At 49.8% G+C, this 16,733-nt stretch overlaps 1 protein-coding gene across 1 annotated transcript in view; it reads left to right on the top strand.

Moving 5' to 3' along the window:
- Positions 1–13,625: 13,625 nt before the first annotated feature.
- Dlg5 (discs large MAGUK scaffold protein 5) overlaps positions 13,626–16,733 on the top strand; it is a 110,839-nt gene continuing 107,731 nt past the window's right edge. The window contains exon 1 of the mRNA XM_059273865.1: positions 13,626–13,929. Coding sequence (XP_059129848.1) covers positions 13,626–13,929 — 304 coding nt within the window. The remainder of the gene's footprint in view (positions 13,930–16,733) is intronic.

The following is a 16,733-nucleotide window of genomic DNA, read 5'->3' as shown; positions in this document are numbered from 1 at the left end:
GTTTGAAGATTTTGTGGCTTGCACAGGTGTGTGTGTGTGTGTGTGTGTGTGTGTGTGTGTGTGTGTGTGTGTGTCTGTGTGTGTCTGTGTGTCTGTGTCTGTGTTTCATTTTGGTTTGAACTTTTTTTTAGTTCTGAGAACTGGATCAAGAGCCTTGAGCATGCTGGACAAGCCTTCTACCATGGGCCTGAATTTTAATCCCCCTTTCTTCTTGGCTACATTCTCCTTGGTTTCTCTGTGACTCAGTTTTCCTATCTGCTCAGTAGACAAGCTAATAATGGCACCTGTGTCAGAGAGTGGCTCTGAGGACTGAGAGTCAATTTGGGAAAGCCGTGGACACTGGGATCACCATGGGATCCACACTGAGATTTGAGATCCCTTGGCTCCTGTCTGGTGGTAAAGAGGAGGGCAATGTTGGGTGAAATCATTCCAGAAGCTGCCTCCCTGAACAAGGAAGGCTCAGAGAGTTAGAGTGCAGCTCAAAATCCCTGAAACCAGAGGAAACAAACGACATGGAGGACAGAGCCCATTGCAGAAGCCTAACAGGCCTTTTCTGGCTGGGAAACTTCCATGGTCACTCATTTCTGTGAGCACGATTGCTCTGAGCTCTCTTGCTTCTCATTTTGGCCTAAGCTGAAATTTGCAGTTTCCCAAAAGGCCCTTGAGCTTGTTCTTCTGGATAACCAGAGGGGAGGAATTCCCAGACTGAGTCTGCTTGCTTAGAGACCTCAGGAGAAGCCCACCTGCAATAAGAAAACGCATTTCCTGCTTGAATGTCATGGTCCTCCCTGGAATAAAAAGGGAAGGAACCAGACTCCAGGTATGCTCAGAATAAAAGGAAGTGAGTTATAAGGTAAGTGAACTAAGGTGAGAGGGTCCCAGGGATTGGGGAAGTATCAGGTGGCTCCCCAAAATCCCAAGGCATTTTCATCCTAAAAGATTTATACTCAGAATTATTAATCTAGTTCACAGATGAGACAACTGAGCCACCCAGTAATTAGACCAGCAGGAGGTATGAGAATAAATTTGAGTTGTCTAACTTAAATGAGTAAACACAGGCTCCTTGTTCCCAGCTTGCTCCAGCAGATGGGATCACTCACTGTCCCTGGCCTTGGGGAAAGGTGTAAGGACAGGCAAGCTAGTGGGAGAGATAAGGGCAGCTCATGTGTGCCCTGTTCGTGTTCTAAGGTAGATGCTGGTAGGTTACCTAGACACAGAACATCCTGTGTGGCTGCACAGAGCAACAGATTGAACTTTTTCCACTTGGTCCTCCGTGGGGCCTTGGATCACATGAGTCTTACTGATAAGGTCCTCCATGGTGGGAACGCAGGCTTATTATCCCAGAGGGCCTGGCCTAAGGGTCTGGGCAAAAATCTGGAAAGTCAGTGGAGGCAAAACTTTGGGAAGCTTGTAAGTATTGGTCAAGTCTTGACCATTTGGGGACAGTTTTTGTAGAGGTGTGGCTTGGCTTCCTGGACTGACTGCTTAGAACTTGGGTTTTTTTTTTTTGGGGGGGGGAGGGAGGGGATTGCTGAGACAGGGTTTCTCTTTGCAGCTTTGGAGCCTTTCCTGGAACTCACTCTGTAGCCCAGGCTGGCCTTGAACTTGCAGAGATCTGCCTCCCTCCGTCTCCTGAAGGCTGGGATTAAAGGTGTGTGCCACCACCACCCGGCTTAGTGGGTTGGTTTTTAAACTAGCTGCAGGTTCGTTTCTTTAGAAAAAAAAAAAATTTTGTTTTGTTTTTCGAGACAGGGTTTCTCTGTGTAGCTTTGCACCTTTCCTGGATCTCGCTCTGTAGACCATGCTGGCCTCGAACTCACAAAGATCTGCCTGGCTCTGCCTCCCAAGTGCTGGGATTAAAGCCGTGGGCCACCACCGCCTGGCTAAAAAAAAATTTTTTTTTCATTTTTGAGACATTGTTTCTCTTTGTAGCCTTGGCTGTCCTGGAACTAGCTCTGTAGAGCAGGCTGGCTGGCTCTGCCTCCCAAGTGCTGGGACTAAAACCTTGGTCACTGCTGCCAGGCTCTTAAAAGAATTTTTTTTTTTTTTTGGCCAGGTGTGATGGTGCACACCTTTAATGCCAGCACTCAGGAAGCAGAGGGAGATAAACCTCTATGAGTTCACAGCCAACTGGGTCTATAAAGCAAGTTCAAGGCCAGCCAGAGCTATAAATTAAGTGAAATTGTCTCAAAAAAAAAAAAAAGACTTACATTTACTCATGTGTATGCACTTGTGCCAGCATTAGTTTATGTGTACCACATATGTGTCTGGTGGCCAGAGAATACTGGATCTGCTGGAACTGTAGTCATAGGCAGGAGTGAGTTGCCTGATGTGGATTGGGAACTGAACCCAGAGTCAGGTCCCAAAGAAACCTGGGACAAATAGCAAACTGTGGTGCCTATTGGCATAGCTCACCCTGACAGCCAGGCTCTCTCAGTACTTGTAGCTCCTCTCTGCTCTTCTCACCCCTAAATCTCACCAGCCCAGGGGCTTTTCTTCCCTCCCCCCAGCTTCTCATTCCAGTATAGCCCAGACATTTTGGCCATGGCTGTCTTGGTTCTTCTCACTCTCTTTCTTTTTTTTTCTTGGTCCTCTACTCCTGGCTTGTGGTCCCCCTCTTGACTGTCTCTCTTCTCTTCCCCTCTCTCTTCTTCCTCTCTGCTCTCATGGCCAAGTTCAGTCTGCTGGCCATGTTCAATGTACTATTTCTCTCCCTGCTCCGGACTCCTCCAGATGCCTCTGACTGTTCTCTCCCTCATATCTACAATAAAAACCTCCTCAGGCAGACCTTGGAACACTCCTGTCCTCATTTTATTTACCCAGGTCCTCTGGAAGAACAATAGTGCTCTTAACCACTCAGACATGTTTCCAGCCCCTGGATCATTTCCTTTACATACAGCCTGCCATTATTCTGTGTGTAACTGGTCTCTGAGACTTCACAGCCCTGCACACAGGTAGCACACAGGGTGTCCTCACTGAGGTGCTCAGCACCTTGTGTGTCTTTGTTTGTCTTCCCTCTGGTGAAGACACCATCAGAACTGCCCTGGACACTCATGGCCATGTTCACTTGGCAGCTGCTCTCCAGCTGTTGCTTCTACCCCAAGGAGGCTTGCTTAGAGGCGTGACTTGACAGCTTCTTGAGGAGGGTGATCCTATCACTTTCCAGCTTCTCCATCCTGACCAAGCTGACCGGCCTCTCTGAGTCCAGCAGGGAACATGGACAGTTGCTGCTGTCACATGGTCAAGGGAAGGACAAACATGGGAATGAAAGAAATGTTCTGGGTCCACGTAGGTTCTGTTTTACTCCAGCCAGAGGTTCTAAGCTGCACCAATTCTTCTAGCAAGCTGCTTCTGCCTCTGTGACACTTTACCACCTCTGAGAGCCTGACTGGGCTCATATGACTATTGGCATCTGTCTTCCATATGTCTCCAGCCACAGGACAGGACAGCTCTTGATTTTTAGCTTGTTTCTCTGATACTGGGTTTCATTCTTTTGAAAGCAGGAACTGTTCTTATGGTTTTAAAGAACTCTTCCAGATTTTTCAGCTACTCTGTAGTAGAGATTGTTCCTGTAGTCAAGGAGGTACAGTCTGCCAGAAGTGTGGGAAGGGGTCAGAATGCTGAACCTCAGATCACCTATCTGCATAGTGAGACCTGTCAGGCTATCCTACCCTTGGTGTCCCTTGAGAAGGGTCATTGAAGACTGCGAGGAAAGTATCAGAACAGGGTCTGCCATGATCTTGGTGCTCAGGAAAAGGGCACTGGTTGACTTGCTCACGGCTAGAGTTGTGTTTATTCATGGAGTTACTGGGTCTCAGAGCTAAGTCCCTGTCTACACTAGAGAAATGGCGGTGACCTCATTAGCGTTCTTGTCTGTATTTCTAAGCAATTAACACAGGTCATCTCTCCTTCCCCAGTTCATCCTTCCAACAAAAAACTCATAGGCCTGCTATGCCTGAGGCCAGAGACTGGGGACAGAGGCTGACATGTCAGTGTTAAAAAGGATGACAAAGTAGAAGTCAGTTGAAAAAGAAAGCTACACAATTCCCTCCACTGAAGTTTTTAACAATGAGAACCCCACATGGGAATGCTGGCTTTAATCCCAGCACCCTGGAGGCAGAGGCATATAGATCTCTGCAATTTCAAGACTAGCATGGTTTACATAGAGAGTCCTAGGATAGCCAGGGCACATAGAGAGTCTTTATCTCAAAAAAGAAAAGAAAATATAACAAAACAAAAACAATGTAAGAGCCTCAAGACCAGAACTGGGTCTTAAAGTAGGAGGGATCGCATCACACTGAAGCAATAAAATATGTGAAGTTCTACATTATCAGGCCTTAAAGGGAAGGAGAGGCTTCTCTTTAAAACCTGAAGAAGGGTGTTCTTAAGAATGGTGGGGCTGTGGTTCTACAGGCCCTTAATCCCAGCTCTTGGGAGGCAGAGGCAGGCGAGTCTCTGTGAGTTCGAGACCAGTCTGATCTACAGAGGGAGTTCCAGGACAGCCAGGACTGCACAGAGAAACCCTGTCTCAAAATACAAAACAACAACAAAAACAAACAAAGCTACAACAACAAAAAAGAAAATGCAAACTTCTCCTCAGGGAAGTAGGAGAGTTTTCCATATTTGTGAATGAGAGGAGTCTGCTCAGGTAACAAGGAGACACATTGTTTTCTTTTTAAGATTTATTCATGGGTTGGGGATTTAGCTCAGTGGTAGAGTGCTTGCCTAGCAAGCACAAGGCCCTGGGTTCTGTCCTCAGCTCCAAAAAAAAAAAGATTTATTCATTCTATTTACTGCACATGACTGTTTTGCCTACATGTATGTTAGTACACCATGTGTGCGCAGTGCCCAAGAAGGCCAGAAGAGGGCATCAGATCCCCTGGAACTATGGATGGTTGTAAGCTACCATGTAGGTGCTGGGAACCAAGCCCAGGTCCTCTGGAAGAACAGCAAGTACTTTTAACCACAGAACCATCTCTCCAGCCCCAGAAGAGTCATTGTATTGGTGGGAGATAGAGTAGGTTAGTTGCTGAAGCATGGAAGCAATAAGGAGAAAGCCCACATGTTGACCCAAAGTCAGCTGGGAGCTAGTGAAGACAGAGCAAACTAGAGGCTGCAGTTCTGGTCTACCTAGGCTACTTCACAGAGAAAACTGCTAAGACCTTAGTTCTGCTCACTATTAAACCACCACCAGGCCTTGGGAAGAAATACCCAGAAGAGACCGTCACCAAGAGATTCCCCCTTTCCAAACGTGACTTCAAATGGGGTTATGTAGACTACATGCCGCCTGCGTGCTTAACCAAGAGGAGGGATAACTAAGGGAGGGAACTGGGACTGGGTTGTTGGCTGACAGTTGTGTGTGTGCCTGGAGGGATGATACCTGACTGGGGGCTCCAGAGGCGAGAACAGTGAGTTTAGGGAGGAGCAATCATTGGCTTGGGGATTGCAAGCCGCTGCTTAGCTCTGCCTTTGCAAAGTGCAGTGGGTAGCCTCAGGGCTAGCCTGGCACCTGGCACAGGGCGGGCATTCAATCAATAATTACTTATAGAGTCATTAGCCATTAGGTAATCCTTCCTCCGGCTTAATCCAAGGTTGTCAAAGCCTTCCAATCTCTGATCCTAGGATTCTGCTTTGTCTCATGTCCTCTGGGCAAGGTTCTTTGCTCAAGATGGGTTTCTCCTACATTCTTCTTTTAACCAAGGGCACTTGGCTTTGGGCCATTCTTGAACCAGGAACAAGGCAAGAGGTAGGAAAATGCCTCCAGGGCTCTCAAAGCTACAGAGAGTCAAGTTTAAAGTAATTTCCTCCCCCCCAAACAGGCCTCGATCATTTCATAGATACAACATTCCTAAAACGTTGTGGGAAATACGGCACTTTCATAAATAGAATTCCATCTCCAGGGCCCTGGGCAGGGGGTGGGGGGGTGGGGTGGGGGTGGGGCTCATCCCTTTAAGGAGCACTGCACTGTAGTTGGCTAACTGTAACTCCCAGGTGGGATGGGGACTGGGCCCTAAGAAGGACGCTTTTCCACTCACAGCCACCCACATGTCCACATTCACACTCCTGAGCTTTGCACTCATCCCCACATGCCCACAGAGACGGCCTTTGCCTGCCCACAGTACCCTTGCCTGTCACTCTTACAGACAGCCTGCTTACCTCTGTGTCACTCACGTGAGCTGTCCTCTAAAAACAGCTGTCACATATCCATCAGAACATAAAATCCAGGTCAGAGGCCCCTGAGTCCCATCTCACTCAGCCTGCAGCAAGACCCAGTGTCTGGAGCTCTTTATTCGAAAGCTTCCCCACTGATCCACTGAGGATGCTGGGTTCTGCCGTGGATAATGAGAACAAAGCAAAGCCTACTGAGAGCCTGGCTGTCATTGGACTGTCTCCTGGGCTGTTTCGAGGAACTGTCAAGTGCTAGGTACCGAGGATACAGCAGTCATGGGAACATTTTCTGGAGAAACAAATGATTGCTTGCCCCACAAAGACTGAAACAAACTCTTCCATCCAAGTGCGACTTGGTGAACCCACAGGTTTTACTAGGGATACTTACAAGGGTATGGGCAACTTGGGGGTGACTATACCGTAGAGAAAAAGAAATCTCTCCTACCAACTGCTAAGTGCTTATAAATCCTCAGGAAAGGATGAGTCTTTTGAGTTCCTCACCTACAGCAACCTTTAACTGTGTATACATTCTTAAGGGGCGTGGCCTGAGAAGCCTGTCCTCCTAGGAATTACTAAGAGTGTCTCTGTCCTCCAGGAGGGGTGGTGCCTCCTGAGCCCCTCCCTACTTCATGGCAGAATCTTAATGGAACCGATTAATCCCGTACAGGTCTCATACAATAATCACTGGTGCTGAGACTCCATGAGGAACTTCGTGTCTTGGCCAGAGGTGTCGTTCCACAACAGCAGAAATAGTTTATTGTTATTGAGGATGAAGTGTTCTTTGCCGACATACCAGGGTTTTCACATGTACAACCCTACTCAGTATGTATTCACTCAGTATTTCACAGCGCTTGATACCTCATGCCCTGATTGGCTTGGTCAGTTTCCCTGCTCAGGGTCTGTCTCAAGGCAGAAAGCAAAAAGGTCAGTGACCAGCAGGGCCTTCCGAGCTTATTCGGGTTGTTGACAGAGCTCAGATCCCTGCTGAGTTAGGGCTGAGGTCCCTCTCCTTGTTGGCTATCAGATGGGGACCATCATCTCAGAATCCATCTCTCGTACCCAGACCCCTCTGTCGTCTAACAGCCAGTAATGGCCAGACATATGCTTTCCCTGCTAGGAATCTCTCTGCCTCCCAAGGCTGTCTGCAGCCTTCTGCTTGAGAAGATGCTCGGCTTTGTAATTAGATTGGTCCCTCCGAGACAGGCCAGTGCCGTATCTCGGTTTTAACTAACCCCATAACCTTATCTCTGCCAGCTAAACCCTTTAGCTATGTTTTTTTGTTTTTTTTTTTTTTTTTTTTTTTTTTTTTTTTTTTTTAAATAAAATCTATTTGTAGGTTCCAGAAACTTAGGACAGGGGTGTCTTTGGTGTGTGTGTGTGTCTATTACAAGGCCAAAGGGAACTAGGTTGGCAGTGGCGACAATACTAGCTGTCAACTGTCAGTAAATGAGGAGGTTAAAATTTGAAATGAGAGGAGCTGGAGTATGGCTCAGTGGTTAAGAGCACTGGCTGCTCTTCCAGAGGACCCAGGTTCGATTCCTGGTACCCACATGGTGGCTCCCAACAGTCTGTAACTTAGTAACAGGAGACCCTCGTACCCTCTTCTGGCCTCTGAGAGTACCACGAACGCACGTGTCCAGAGATATATGCAGGCAAAACACTCCTACAGTGTTTTGATAATATAATAAGATGATAAGATAATAATAAAATGAAATCTTTTTTTTTTTTTTTTTTTAATTTGAAATTCGAGTAAGGAGCCAAGAGTCCAAAGCCTTTGCAAACAGGCTGGTAACGGCTTCCTCAAGGAGTGTCCCATCTGAGTTAACACACACACACACACAATGTCTGTGAGTCAAAGGGTTAACACGCCCAGGCAGGCCTGCGCCTGCAGAGAGCCTGAGGAGCCCCTCCCCAAGGCTCCTCTTGCCTGAGGCTTAAAGCAGGCCTGCATTTCTGAAAGGGGGCACCCTTAGCAGACTCCCCTAGCCCAACTGTCTCTGTGTGGTTAGGCAGGGAAGAGGCAGAGGCAGGCAGCTGGTGCCTCACAGCTCAGAGGTGGCTGCTCTGAAGAATTCTTGGTGCCGTGGCAAGCTTTCAAGCTGCCACCACTTTATGGGACACCAGAGAGAGTTTGTGAACCTCCTTTCTGATGTTCCCTTTTGTGGTGGCTTCCTTCCCTGCCTTCCTTGTAGGGTTTTTAATTATTAACTAATTATTTTTATTGTCATTGGTGTTAGGGATCAAACTAGGGCCTCTTATATACAAAGTACATACTTCATCACTACGCCACACAGCTCATCCACCAAAAGCGGGCCTTCAATGTTAAACACTTTAGTTCTTTCATTCATTTATATGTTCATTGAGTAATTAAAGAAAAAAATGCAGTGGCACATAACATGTACCCCTCGCTAAAGACACACGTTTCCTCGGTTCCTGTGACTTGTGCAACCGAGTTTTGTTACACGGCTAAAAGGAACAGTGGTAGGGCGACCGAACAAAGTGGAAGGCCCCACCCTCACACTTACTACCCGAACACTCGGCTAAAGGGAGATCTTTCTTTCAGGCCTGAGTCTGTAACTCATGAAACTGAAATCATCTGTGCAAAACCTGTCCCTACATGCCACCTGACACCAGGCCGTCTTACTCTCAGAGGGAGGCCAGAAGAGCACCTGGCTTAGACTGAGCCACAGTCTGATACTACTGTCATGGTCACCTCTTTTTTTTTCTTGCACACAAGAACACTGAGGCTCGGGGGTGGCACAGCATTACCCAGCTGGAGCACCGCAAGCCAGCCTTTCGGCCCAGCGCTCTGACCAGCAGAAGGTGCCTTCAGGAGGGTTGTGATGGGGTTTCCCATGCCTGTCAGATGCTAGACCCAGTCAAGGGGTTTGTAGCTGTCCTATCACTTAATTTTCCTAAGGACTCTACTGAAGAGTGGTGTGTGGCCCCGAGGTGGGAGAACGGGAGGCTAGGGAAAGGTCGATCAGCAGCTCGGGGACACAGGTGGCAAGGGTCTGGTCAAGCTCCCAGATGCTCTCTCTGTCAGAGGGACAGTGTGTGGGGAGATAGGCGTAGGACTAGAGCCAGCTACGGAGACAGGAGTGCCAGTGCAGGGTGGGGTGGTGGGAGGAAGCACATGATGGTGCTGGTAGGAGGGGGACTAGGAGACGCTAGAGGAGGTGGCAAGGAAGGACCTGGGAGGTGGCTTCCGGTTAGTGGGAGAGAGTCAGGTTCATTGCATCTGTTTTCTCTCATTTGTTTGTTTGTTTTTAGAGTATAGGTGCCCATGAAAGTGAGAAGAGGGTGTTGAATCCCCCGGAGCCAGAGTTACAGGCACCTGTGAGCTGATGTGGGCGCTGGGAACCAAACTCGGTCCTCTGCAAGAGCAGCTAACACTCTCAATGGCTGAGGCACCTTGTCCACTTTCTGTGGTGAGTGATTGTCAGAAGCCAGGTTGCAAAATGCCTGCCAGCCATGAAGTGCTGTCCCACAGGACGTGAGAGCGGGTAATGATTCCTTCCTGAGAGAAAACAAGAAGGGACAAAGGAGGGACCTCTGAGACCGGGGAGCCCCAATCCTGTGTGGACAAAGGGAGGAGGCCTGGCAGAGCAGAAGCGGAAAGAATGTGCATGCGCCTCTGTGTGTGTGTGTGTGTGTGTGTGTGTGTGTGTGTGTGTGTATGGGGGGGTTCAGAGCATGGAGGGGCTCCGCTCAAGGAAGAGAGACTCTCCCCTGCTTTTTTAAGAATTGAAGGGAAGAAAGGCGGGTAAATCGAGAGAGACATTCTTAGGCAGTTGAAGACTGAGGTGACGGGGTGGCTTTGAAAATGAAGATGAAGACACTATCTTTTCCTTCACGCTTCTTATTGTGATTCGTGTGTCTATGTTTCCTAGAGCTTCCACAACAGCTGGACACAAATTGGGGTTTAAAACAATGAAGGCTTTCTGGTTCACAGTTCTTAATGGAAAAAGCCCCAAACAAAGGGCTTCCCAAGTTGGTTCCTTCTGGAAGCTGTGAGGGAGACTCTGTCCCAGGCCTTGTTCCTGGCTCCTGGTGGTTCCCATAGTCTTTCCCGCTGAATTGCACATACATTACTCCAGCCTCTGCCTCTGGCTCATATACTATCTGCCCTATGGATATCTGAGTCCCATTTTCCTTTTCAAAAAATTTATTTTTGGCCAGGAGGTGGTGGTGCATGCCTTTAATCCCAGAACTCAGGAGGCAGAGGCAGGTGGGTCTCTGTGAGTTTGAGGCCAGCCTGGTCTACAGAGCGAGTTCCAGGACTGTCAGGGCTACACAGAGAAACCTTGTCTTGAAAAAACAAATACATATATTTGTGTGTGTGTGTGTGTGTGTGTGTGTGTGTGTGTGTGTGTGTGTGTGTGCCACAGTTTATGTGGAGGTCAGAGGACAACTTATGGGAGTTAGTTCTCTCTTTCTACCATGTGGGTCCCAAGAATCCAACTCGGGTCATCGGGCTTGGTAGCACTGAGCCACTGAGCCAGCTCACCAGCCCTCCCTCTTCTGAGAAGCACACCAGTCCACTCTAATCCAATCCGACCTCCTTTTAAGTTGGTGACGCCTGTAAAGACCCCATTTCTAGGGAGGGGGAAAGCTACAGAAATGACTTCATGCCAAGGTGACTGGTTAAATCAACCCTTAAACATTCAGTATGTCCACGAGTTCTCTCATCTAGATTCATATTTCACACAGACCTTAAGAGCATCTTATAAAGGACTTGACAAGAGTTGTGTGCACCCACCACTGTCCAGACCCTGCTGGTAAGCGCTCTCACCAGCTCCACTTCCTCCTGGACTCTCAGGAAGGCTTCCTGGAACAAACACTGATTCTCTTCACCGTTTCTTGGGAGTTACTGGGAGACTGTCTCTCTTCTGTCTCAAGCACGCTTTGGATGTGAAACTTACAGTTTGTTCTAATCATAATAAGATTAGTGTCCAATCTTCATTTTTTCCTCCCCCTCCCCATGTCTACCTTCCCCTCTTCACCTAGATGTCTATTAATCCAAATAAGAACTGAAGTGGGAAGGAACCTCAGGGATGAGTTAGGATTTGTGGATGCCCTTGGGTTAAGTAGTGGCCAGCCAGAGAGAAGGTTTCTTTCTTTAAAAAAAATAATTTATTTATTTGTATTTTATGTATATTGGTGTTTTGTCTGCATGTATGTCTGTGTGAGGGTGTCAGATTCCCTGGAATAGGAGTTATAGACAGTTGTAAGCTGCCATGTGGGTGCTGGGAATTGAACCCCGGTTCTCTGGAAGAGCAGCCAATGCTCTTAACTGCTGAGCCATCTCTCCATCCCCAAGAAAGAGAGAAGGTTTCTTAGGGGCAGGGGAGAGGGGAAAGATCCAGGGAGTCTGTACAAAACTATGACACCATGATAGCAGTCACTCCCCACTCCACGAAAACCTGGTCCTAGTCAGCATTAACTGTCAACTTGACACAGCCTGGAATCACCTGAAAAAAGTAGTCTCAGTGGGGTGATTGTCTTTTTAAAAGGTTGGTCTGTGAGAATATCTGCAATATGGGCATGTCTTGATTGATAACCGGGTAGGAGAGCCGAGCCCACTGTGGGTGGTACCATTCCCTGGGCAAGTGATCATGGGCTGTATGAAAAAGCCAGCTGAGCATGAGCCAGACAAGCCTGCAACATTCCTCCACAGTCCCTGTGGTACTTCCTTGGCTCTGACTGAGACCTCCTGCCTTGACTTATCTCACGGAAGGGAAGTGTAAGTTGACAGTGCTTTTTGGTCATGGTGTGTGCCACAGCAACAGAATTAAACCAGGACAGCTTGTTGAGTCAGAAGCCCAGGCTATCTGAACAGAGAGGGATCTTCACATAGTTTTGCCCCTCCATATTGGAATCCATGTTGGATTATAAAAGCTTTAAGAAACTGACAAATTTATCAAGTCCAGCCCAGAAAACACACAATCACAATAATGCTGAGATTATTTCAGCACTTCAGTGACCCTGTTGAACTGACTCGTGAAGCCACAGCTGAGAACCCTGGTCTGATGATCTTCTCATCCCCTTTCTCCTGAGGAAGAACCAGATGAGCAAAGGTAGTTGGTTCTCTTCCACCTTGAACATCATCCTGAGGCACCGGGCAACTGATGGGCCAAGCCTGGTACTCTTGTTCTAGTCACTATACAGTTTGTTTCCCAGAAATAAACTTGTCTTTGGTCAAAGAATTAGGAAATTTAAAACACATCTGCCTTGGGTGACAGTGCCATAGAAAGAGTTCTTGGCCAGTCTCAGCACGTGAGTCAGTGGTTTCAATGCAGACATTTGCAGTCTTCCCTGGATGCAGATCCACACCAGGAGTGTGGGGGGTGCTGAGGGCAATTGCTTTGGATTCAGTCAAGGGTAAATAGTGGTGCACCGAGGGCTGTCAGAGAAGGTGGATGTTGGGGGGGGGGGCTGAAGTCATTAGGGGAAGTAAGGTAACTCTGCGATTTGCTATAATCTTGGGGTGACACCGAGGGGTGAGCACTTGTCAGAAATCTCCAAAAGCCCACAGCAAAAGCTCTTTATGTACAACCCTCTCCTGCAAACATCCGACTGCCTTTGACTCGGGGGCTCAGATACAGGTGAGAAGGATGCTATTAACTGTGCAGCAGGTTGGGGGACTTTATTGGGAGATTTTTCTAAGAAAATCTTGGAATGGGGACCAATTCTTAAGAGGTCTTAAATGGGAGATGTCGAAGTTTAGTGGGGGGGTTCCATTGTGTCTTCGGTTTATTTTGGAATTCTCAGGAGACCCTGTGTTAGGGGCAGTATGCGAACCGGGTGGGGGCTTTTTCCCCACAATAGCTGGGGGGGGGGGGGGCTAAGGGCCAGCGGGGGGAAGGGGCGGGACCCTTCCCCTCCTCCCAGCTCTTTAGTTGCCTGCCACCTCCTCCAGGCCGAAGGCGGGCCCGGGAGGAGAGAGGCCAGAGGGGCGGGCCACGGCTGTGCGGGCCGCGGCGTGGGAGCCCGGGTGAGCCGGGCAGGAGCCGTCGGGCGCCTGGCGATCCCCCCCGACCCCCCACCGCCCCGCGGCGATCGCAGAGGCGGTGGGCACGGAGGCGGAGCGGGAGGGGGCATGCTTGGCTGCTGCGAGGCCTCCGGGCGCGCCCGGGCCGCCGTCCCCACCTCCGCCTCCTCCTTCTCCTCCTCCGTCTCCTCCTCCTCTTCCAGTCCCGCCGCCGCCGCCGCCGCCGCTGCCGCCGCCGCCGCCGCAGCCAACATGGCTGCGCCCCGGAGTCCGGGAGGCGGCCGCTGAGAACTGCCCGATCCTTCGGGCCCAAGGCTCGCAGGCCCCAGCCCATGGGCCCCGCCGCCTCGCGGCTCCCGGTGCGTTAGGCTGCCGCCCAGCTCGGCGTGCAGCCCGCCGGCCTCAGGGAGCCCCGGCGCCGTCCGGCGGGGCGGGGCGGGGCGGCGCGGCGCGGGCCGCCACCATGGAGCCGCAGCGCCGGGAGCTGCTCGCCCAGTGTCAGCAGAGCCTGGCCCAGGCCATGACCGAGGTGGAGGCCGTGCTCGGGCTGCTGGAGGCCGCGGGAGCGCTGAGTCCGGGCGAGCGGCGGCAGCTGGACGAGGAGGCTGGAGGCGCCAAGGCGGAGCTGTTGCTCCAGCTGCTCTTAGCCAAGGAGCAGGACCACTTCCAGGACCTGCGCGCCGCGCTGGAGAAGACACAGCCTCACCTGCTGCCCATTCTCTACCTGAACGGCGTCGTCGGGCCGCCGCAGTCCGCAGATGGTGCGGGTGAGTGGCAGTCCCGCGGGGCCCCTCCTGCCCGCCGGCCACCCCTTCTCTCTGCAGCTCACCCAGGCGGAGGGTGTGTGTGGGGGGGAGGTGGAGACTCGGGTTTCGGCCACTGCTCTACCTGTATGGCGCGAATGACACCTTCTCTCTTAGCCGGCCGGGGGAGGGGACCGATGCCTGGACCCGCATTCATACATCCTGCCTCTGTCCTGTGGGTCTCTGGGAACAATAACCCCTCACTGAAAGCCTCGTCTTCCCTCTCCTGGTTGCCACTGCTGCAGAGTCCCCCGCGGAGGCCAGCAGGTCCGATGGCAGGGCGGAGGTCGGAGGACACCACGGAAGGATGTCGGTCAGCCCCGTTTCTAAGCTCCTCACCGGCGGCTAGCCCTTCGGGAGCCAGAGGTTGCAATCAGCAATAGGGAATATAGGCCAGGGGCAGGAAGCCTAAGTTTTGATCCCTGGCACCCCGTTTTCGAACTACTCGTCCCTTTTCACTTTGTGGCTGTATCCGTTTCCTTCTCTCCCGCTGGATCTCAAGTCTCCTAACTTGCCCAGATTTGCTGTGGATTATGCACAACACCTTCCCCCGGTTTCTTTGGAAATTGTGGGCCCGGAAAAGTTGAGGAAGTTGCATTGCACCATGGGAAAATCTTAGTAGTGGTTGCTGTGGCTCAGTTCCCTCCCTGAGAGCTCCGAGTTCCCGGTGGAGAAGCGCCCGTGACTGAGTCCTTTGAGTGGTGCCCTTTGGAACCCCTGTGTTCTTGCTCTTGGAAGTGACTGATTTGTAAGTGTGTGTAGGGGGAGGGGTACTGCTGGGAGTTTGTTCCTAGAGGTAGACTTGTCCTGACTGAGCTGGGGAAAGCCAACCTCTCAGACAAGGAGGAAGGCATAGTGCAGAGGAAGGATGAGGGCTGGCATGCGTGTTGTTGTGTGTTGTGGCAGGAACTTTACCTTATCTATCATACTCAATCACTGTTAACAGCATGTGAACTGTCTATTATTCCTGCTTTGCCAGAGATAAAACTGTCTTGCAGTAGTTAAAATGCTCAGGAAGGAGTGAATTCATGCTCAGGAAAGATTGAATGCCAAGAGTTTTGAAATTACTGTCTATTGCTTTTTAAAATATACTCAGAGCCTGGAAACAGCAAATGTGCCTTGTGTAGGTCTTGCCCTTGTTTTAAGTGAATCAACACAATAATAAAATCAGTAAAGACTCATACATAAAAGAATAGTGAATGGGGAGAGCTGGAAAAATAAAACCTGCCCTTAGCTACTTGTGGGCCAGAGGTTGAGGATACCCGTTTATGGGACTGTTAAAAGCTACACTTATAAAGGGAGTGATTTTATTAGGTGTCCCTGGTAGTTGTGATCATCTCTATGGGCCATCTCAACCCTGCTCTCTCTCTAGCTGGAGGAAACTGACATGCAGAGAGGCTGAGCCTCCAGCCACATAACAGCATTTCACTGGTGGTTCTACCATCTCCCCCTTGGGCTTCTCTGGCTTTTGCACTCTGTTCCTTAGACTTGCATTCTGTCCCTGCAAGTATGGTCTATTGGAGTTCCTGGGCAAAACCAGTAGTCTCTTTGAATAGCCCTTTGAAGTTTCAGAAGCTGTCACATGCAGCTAAGAGGATAAAGGACCTCATCAGAGTGACTTTTCTTATTGCTTCTATTTATTTTTAAAGGAGGAAGTTGGTCGAAGATCTGTTTCCAGAAGTCTTGCTGAAGAAGCATAAAAATTAGAGGGCGGCCAAGGAGTCTCCATAGGGATGTGTGTGCATCAACCCTAGGATTAATCTCTGGACTATAGAAACTAGTGGACAGATTGCCACTCATTACTTACACCCCCGCCCCCCATACCTGGCAGTTAAGGCGCTTCTCTGGTCTGCCTGAGCTCCTGACCTCCAAGGAATGGGATACCATAAGGCTGAGATTTATCCCTAGGGCTGTGATTTTTTTAAAAATTCATTTCCTCACATTTCAGAGTTCTATTGCTCCAAAGAGGGTCATGAAATCCTTAGAAAAACAATTGCTGAGGAGGTTAATGAATATGCTAGAAGAAATTAGTATAGCACTTGATATGGTAAGACCTATCTGGAGCCTTTTGTGGACAAGGTGACATGGTGTATGAGTCAGTGAGTGTCATCTGTGTGTCTTTGTAATACCATGGTCAGAAAGCACAGGGTTAGGCTCAGGGTGAAGCAGGGGCTTTTGGGATTGATGTTGAGCATATTGTGTCTTTCTTTCCTATCTCACAGACTGGTGGCAAACCCAGGGTCACAGAGTGGTGTCTTAACATCTTCCTTACATTGAGTTCCCAGGGCCAGGTGTCAGATATCAGGAAGGACAGAGGGCAGGAAGGTGGCAGACACCAGGAGCCTCCTGCTTATTTCTTTTCTTGGGTGGTTACTCCTGTTAGCTCCTATGCCTTCCCACTGCTGATTCGATTGGTCATGAAGAACTCTGATATCTTGCTCCCACATGGATTTGTAGGGAAGGAAGCAGATTCCTTTGCCCCAGTTGGTGACAGTGAGAGGTGAGAACTGCCCTTTACTCGGTGGTGGTGACGGGGGTCTCCAGAGTCTTTTATTGTATCAGAGTTGAATTTGGTTATCCCTTTTGTGTTTCTCTCGTGAATTTGATGGTAACAGCTGATTTCTCTCACAGAGATCCTCAAATTCTGCTTCTGTGCTGAGCTTCAGTACCTCCATCTACATGATGGGGCCCAGGGCGCCCTGTGGCCTGCCTCAGTCCTCAGGAGGCAGTATGTCTTCAGGGAGGGATGAGGTGTCCAGCTCTGGAGC

This window comes from Peromyscus eremicus, chromosome 9, assembly GCF_949786415.1.
Source record: "Peromyscus eremicus chromosome 9, PerEre_H2_v1, whole genome shotgun sequence".
In the NCBI taxonomy this organism is placed as follows: domain Eukaryota; kingdom Metazoa; phylum Chordata; class Mammalia; order Rodentia; family Cricetidae; genus Peromyscus; species Peromyscus eremicus.
This window is presented reverse-complemented; position numbering and strand designations above follow the sequence as displayed.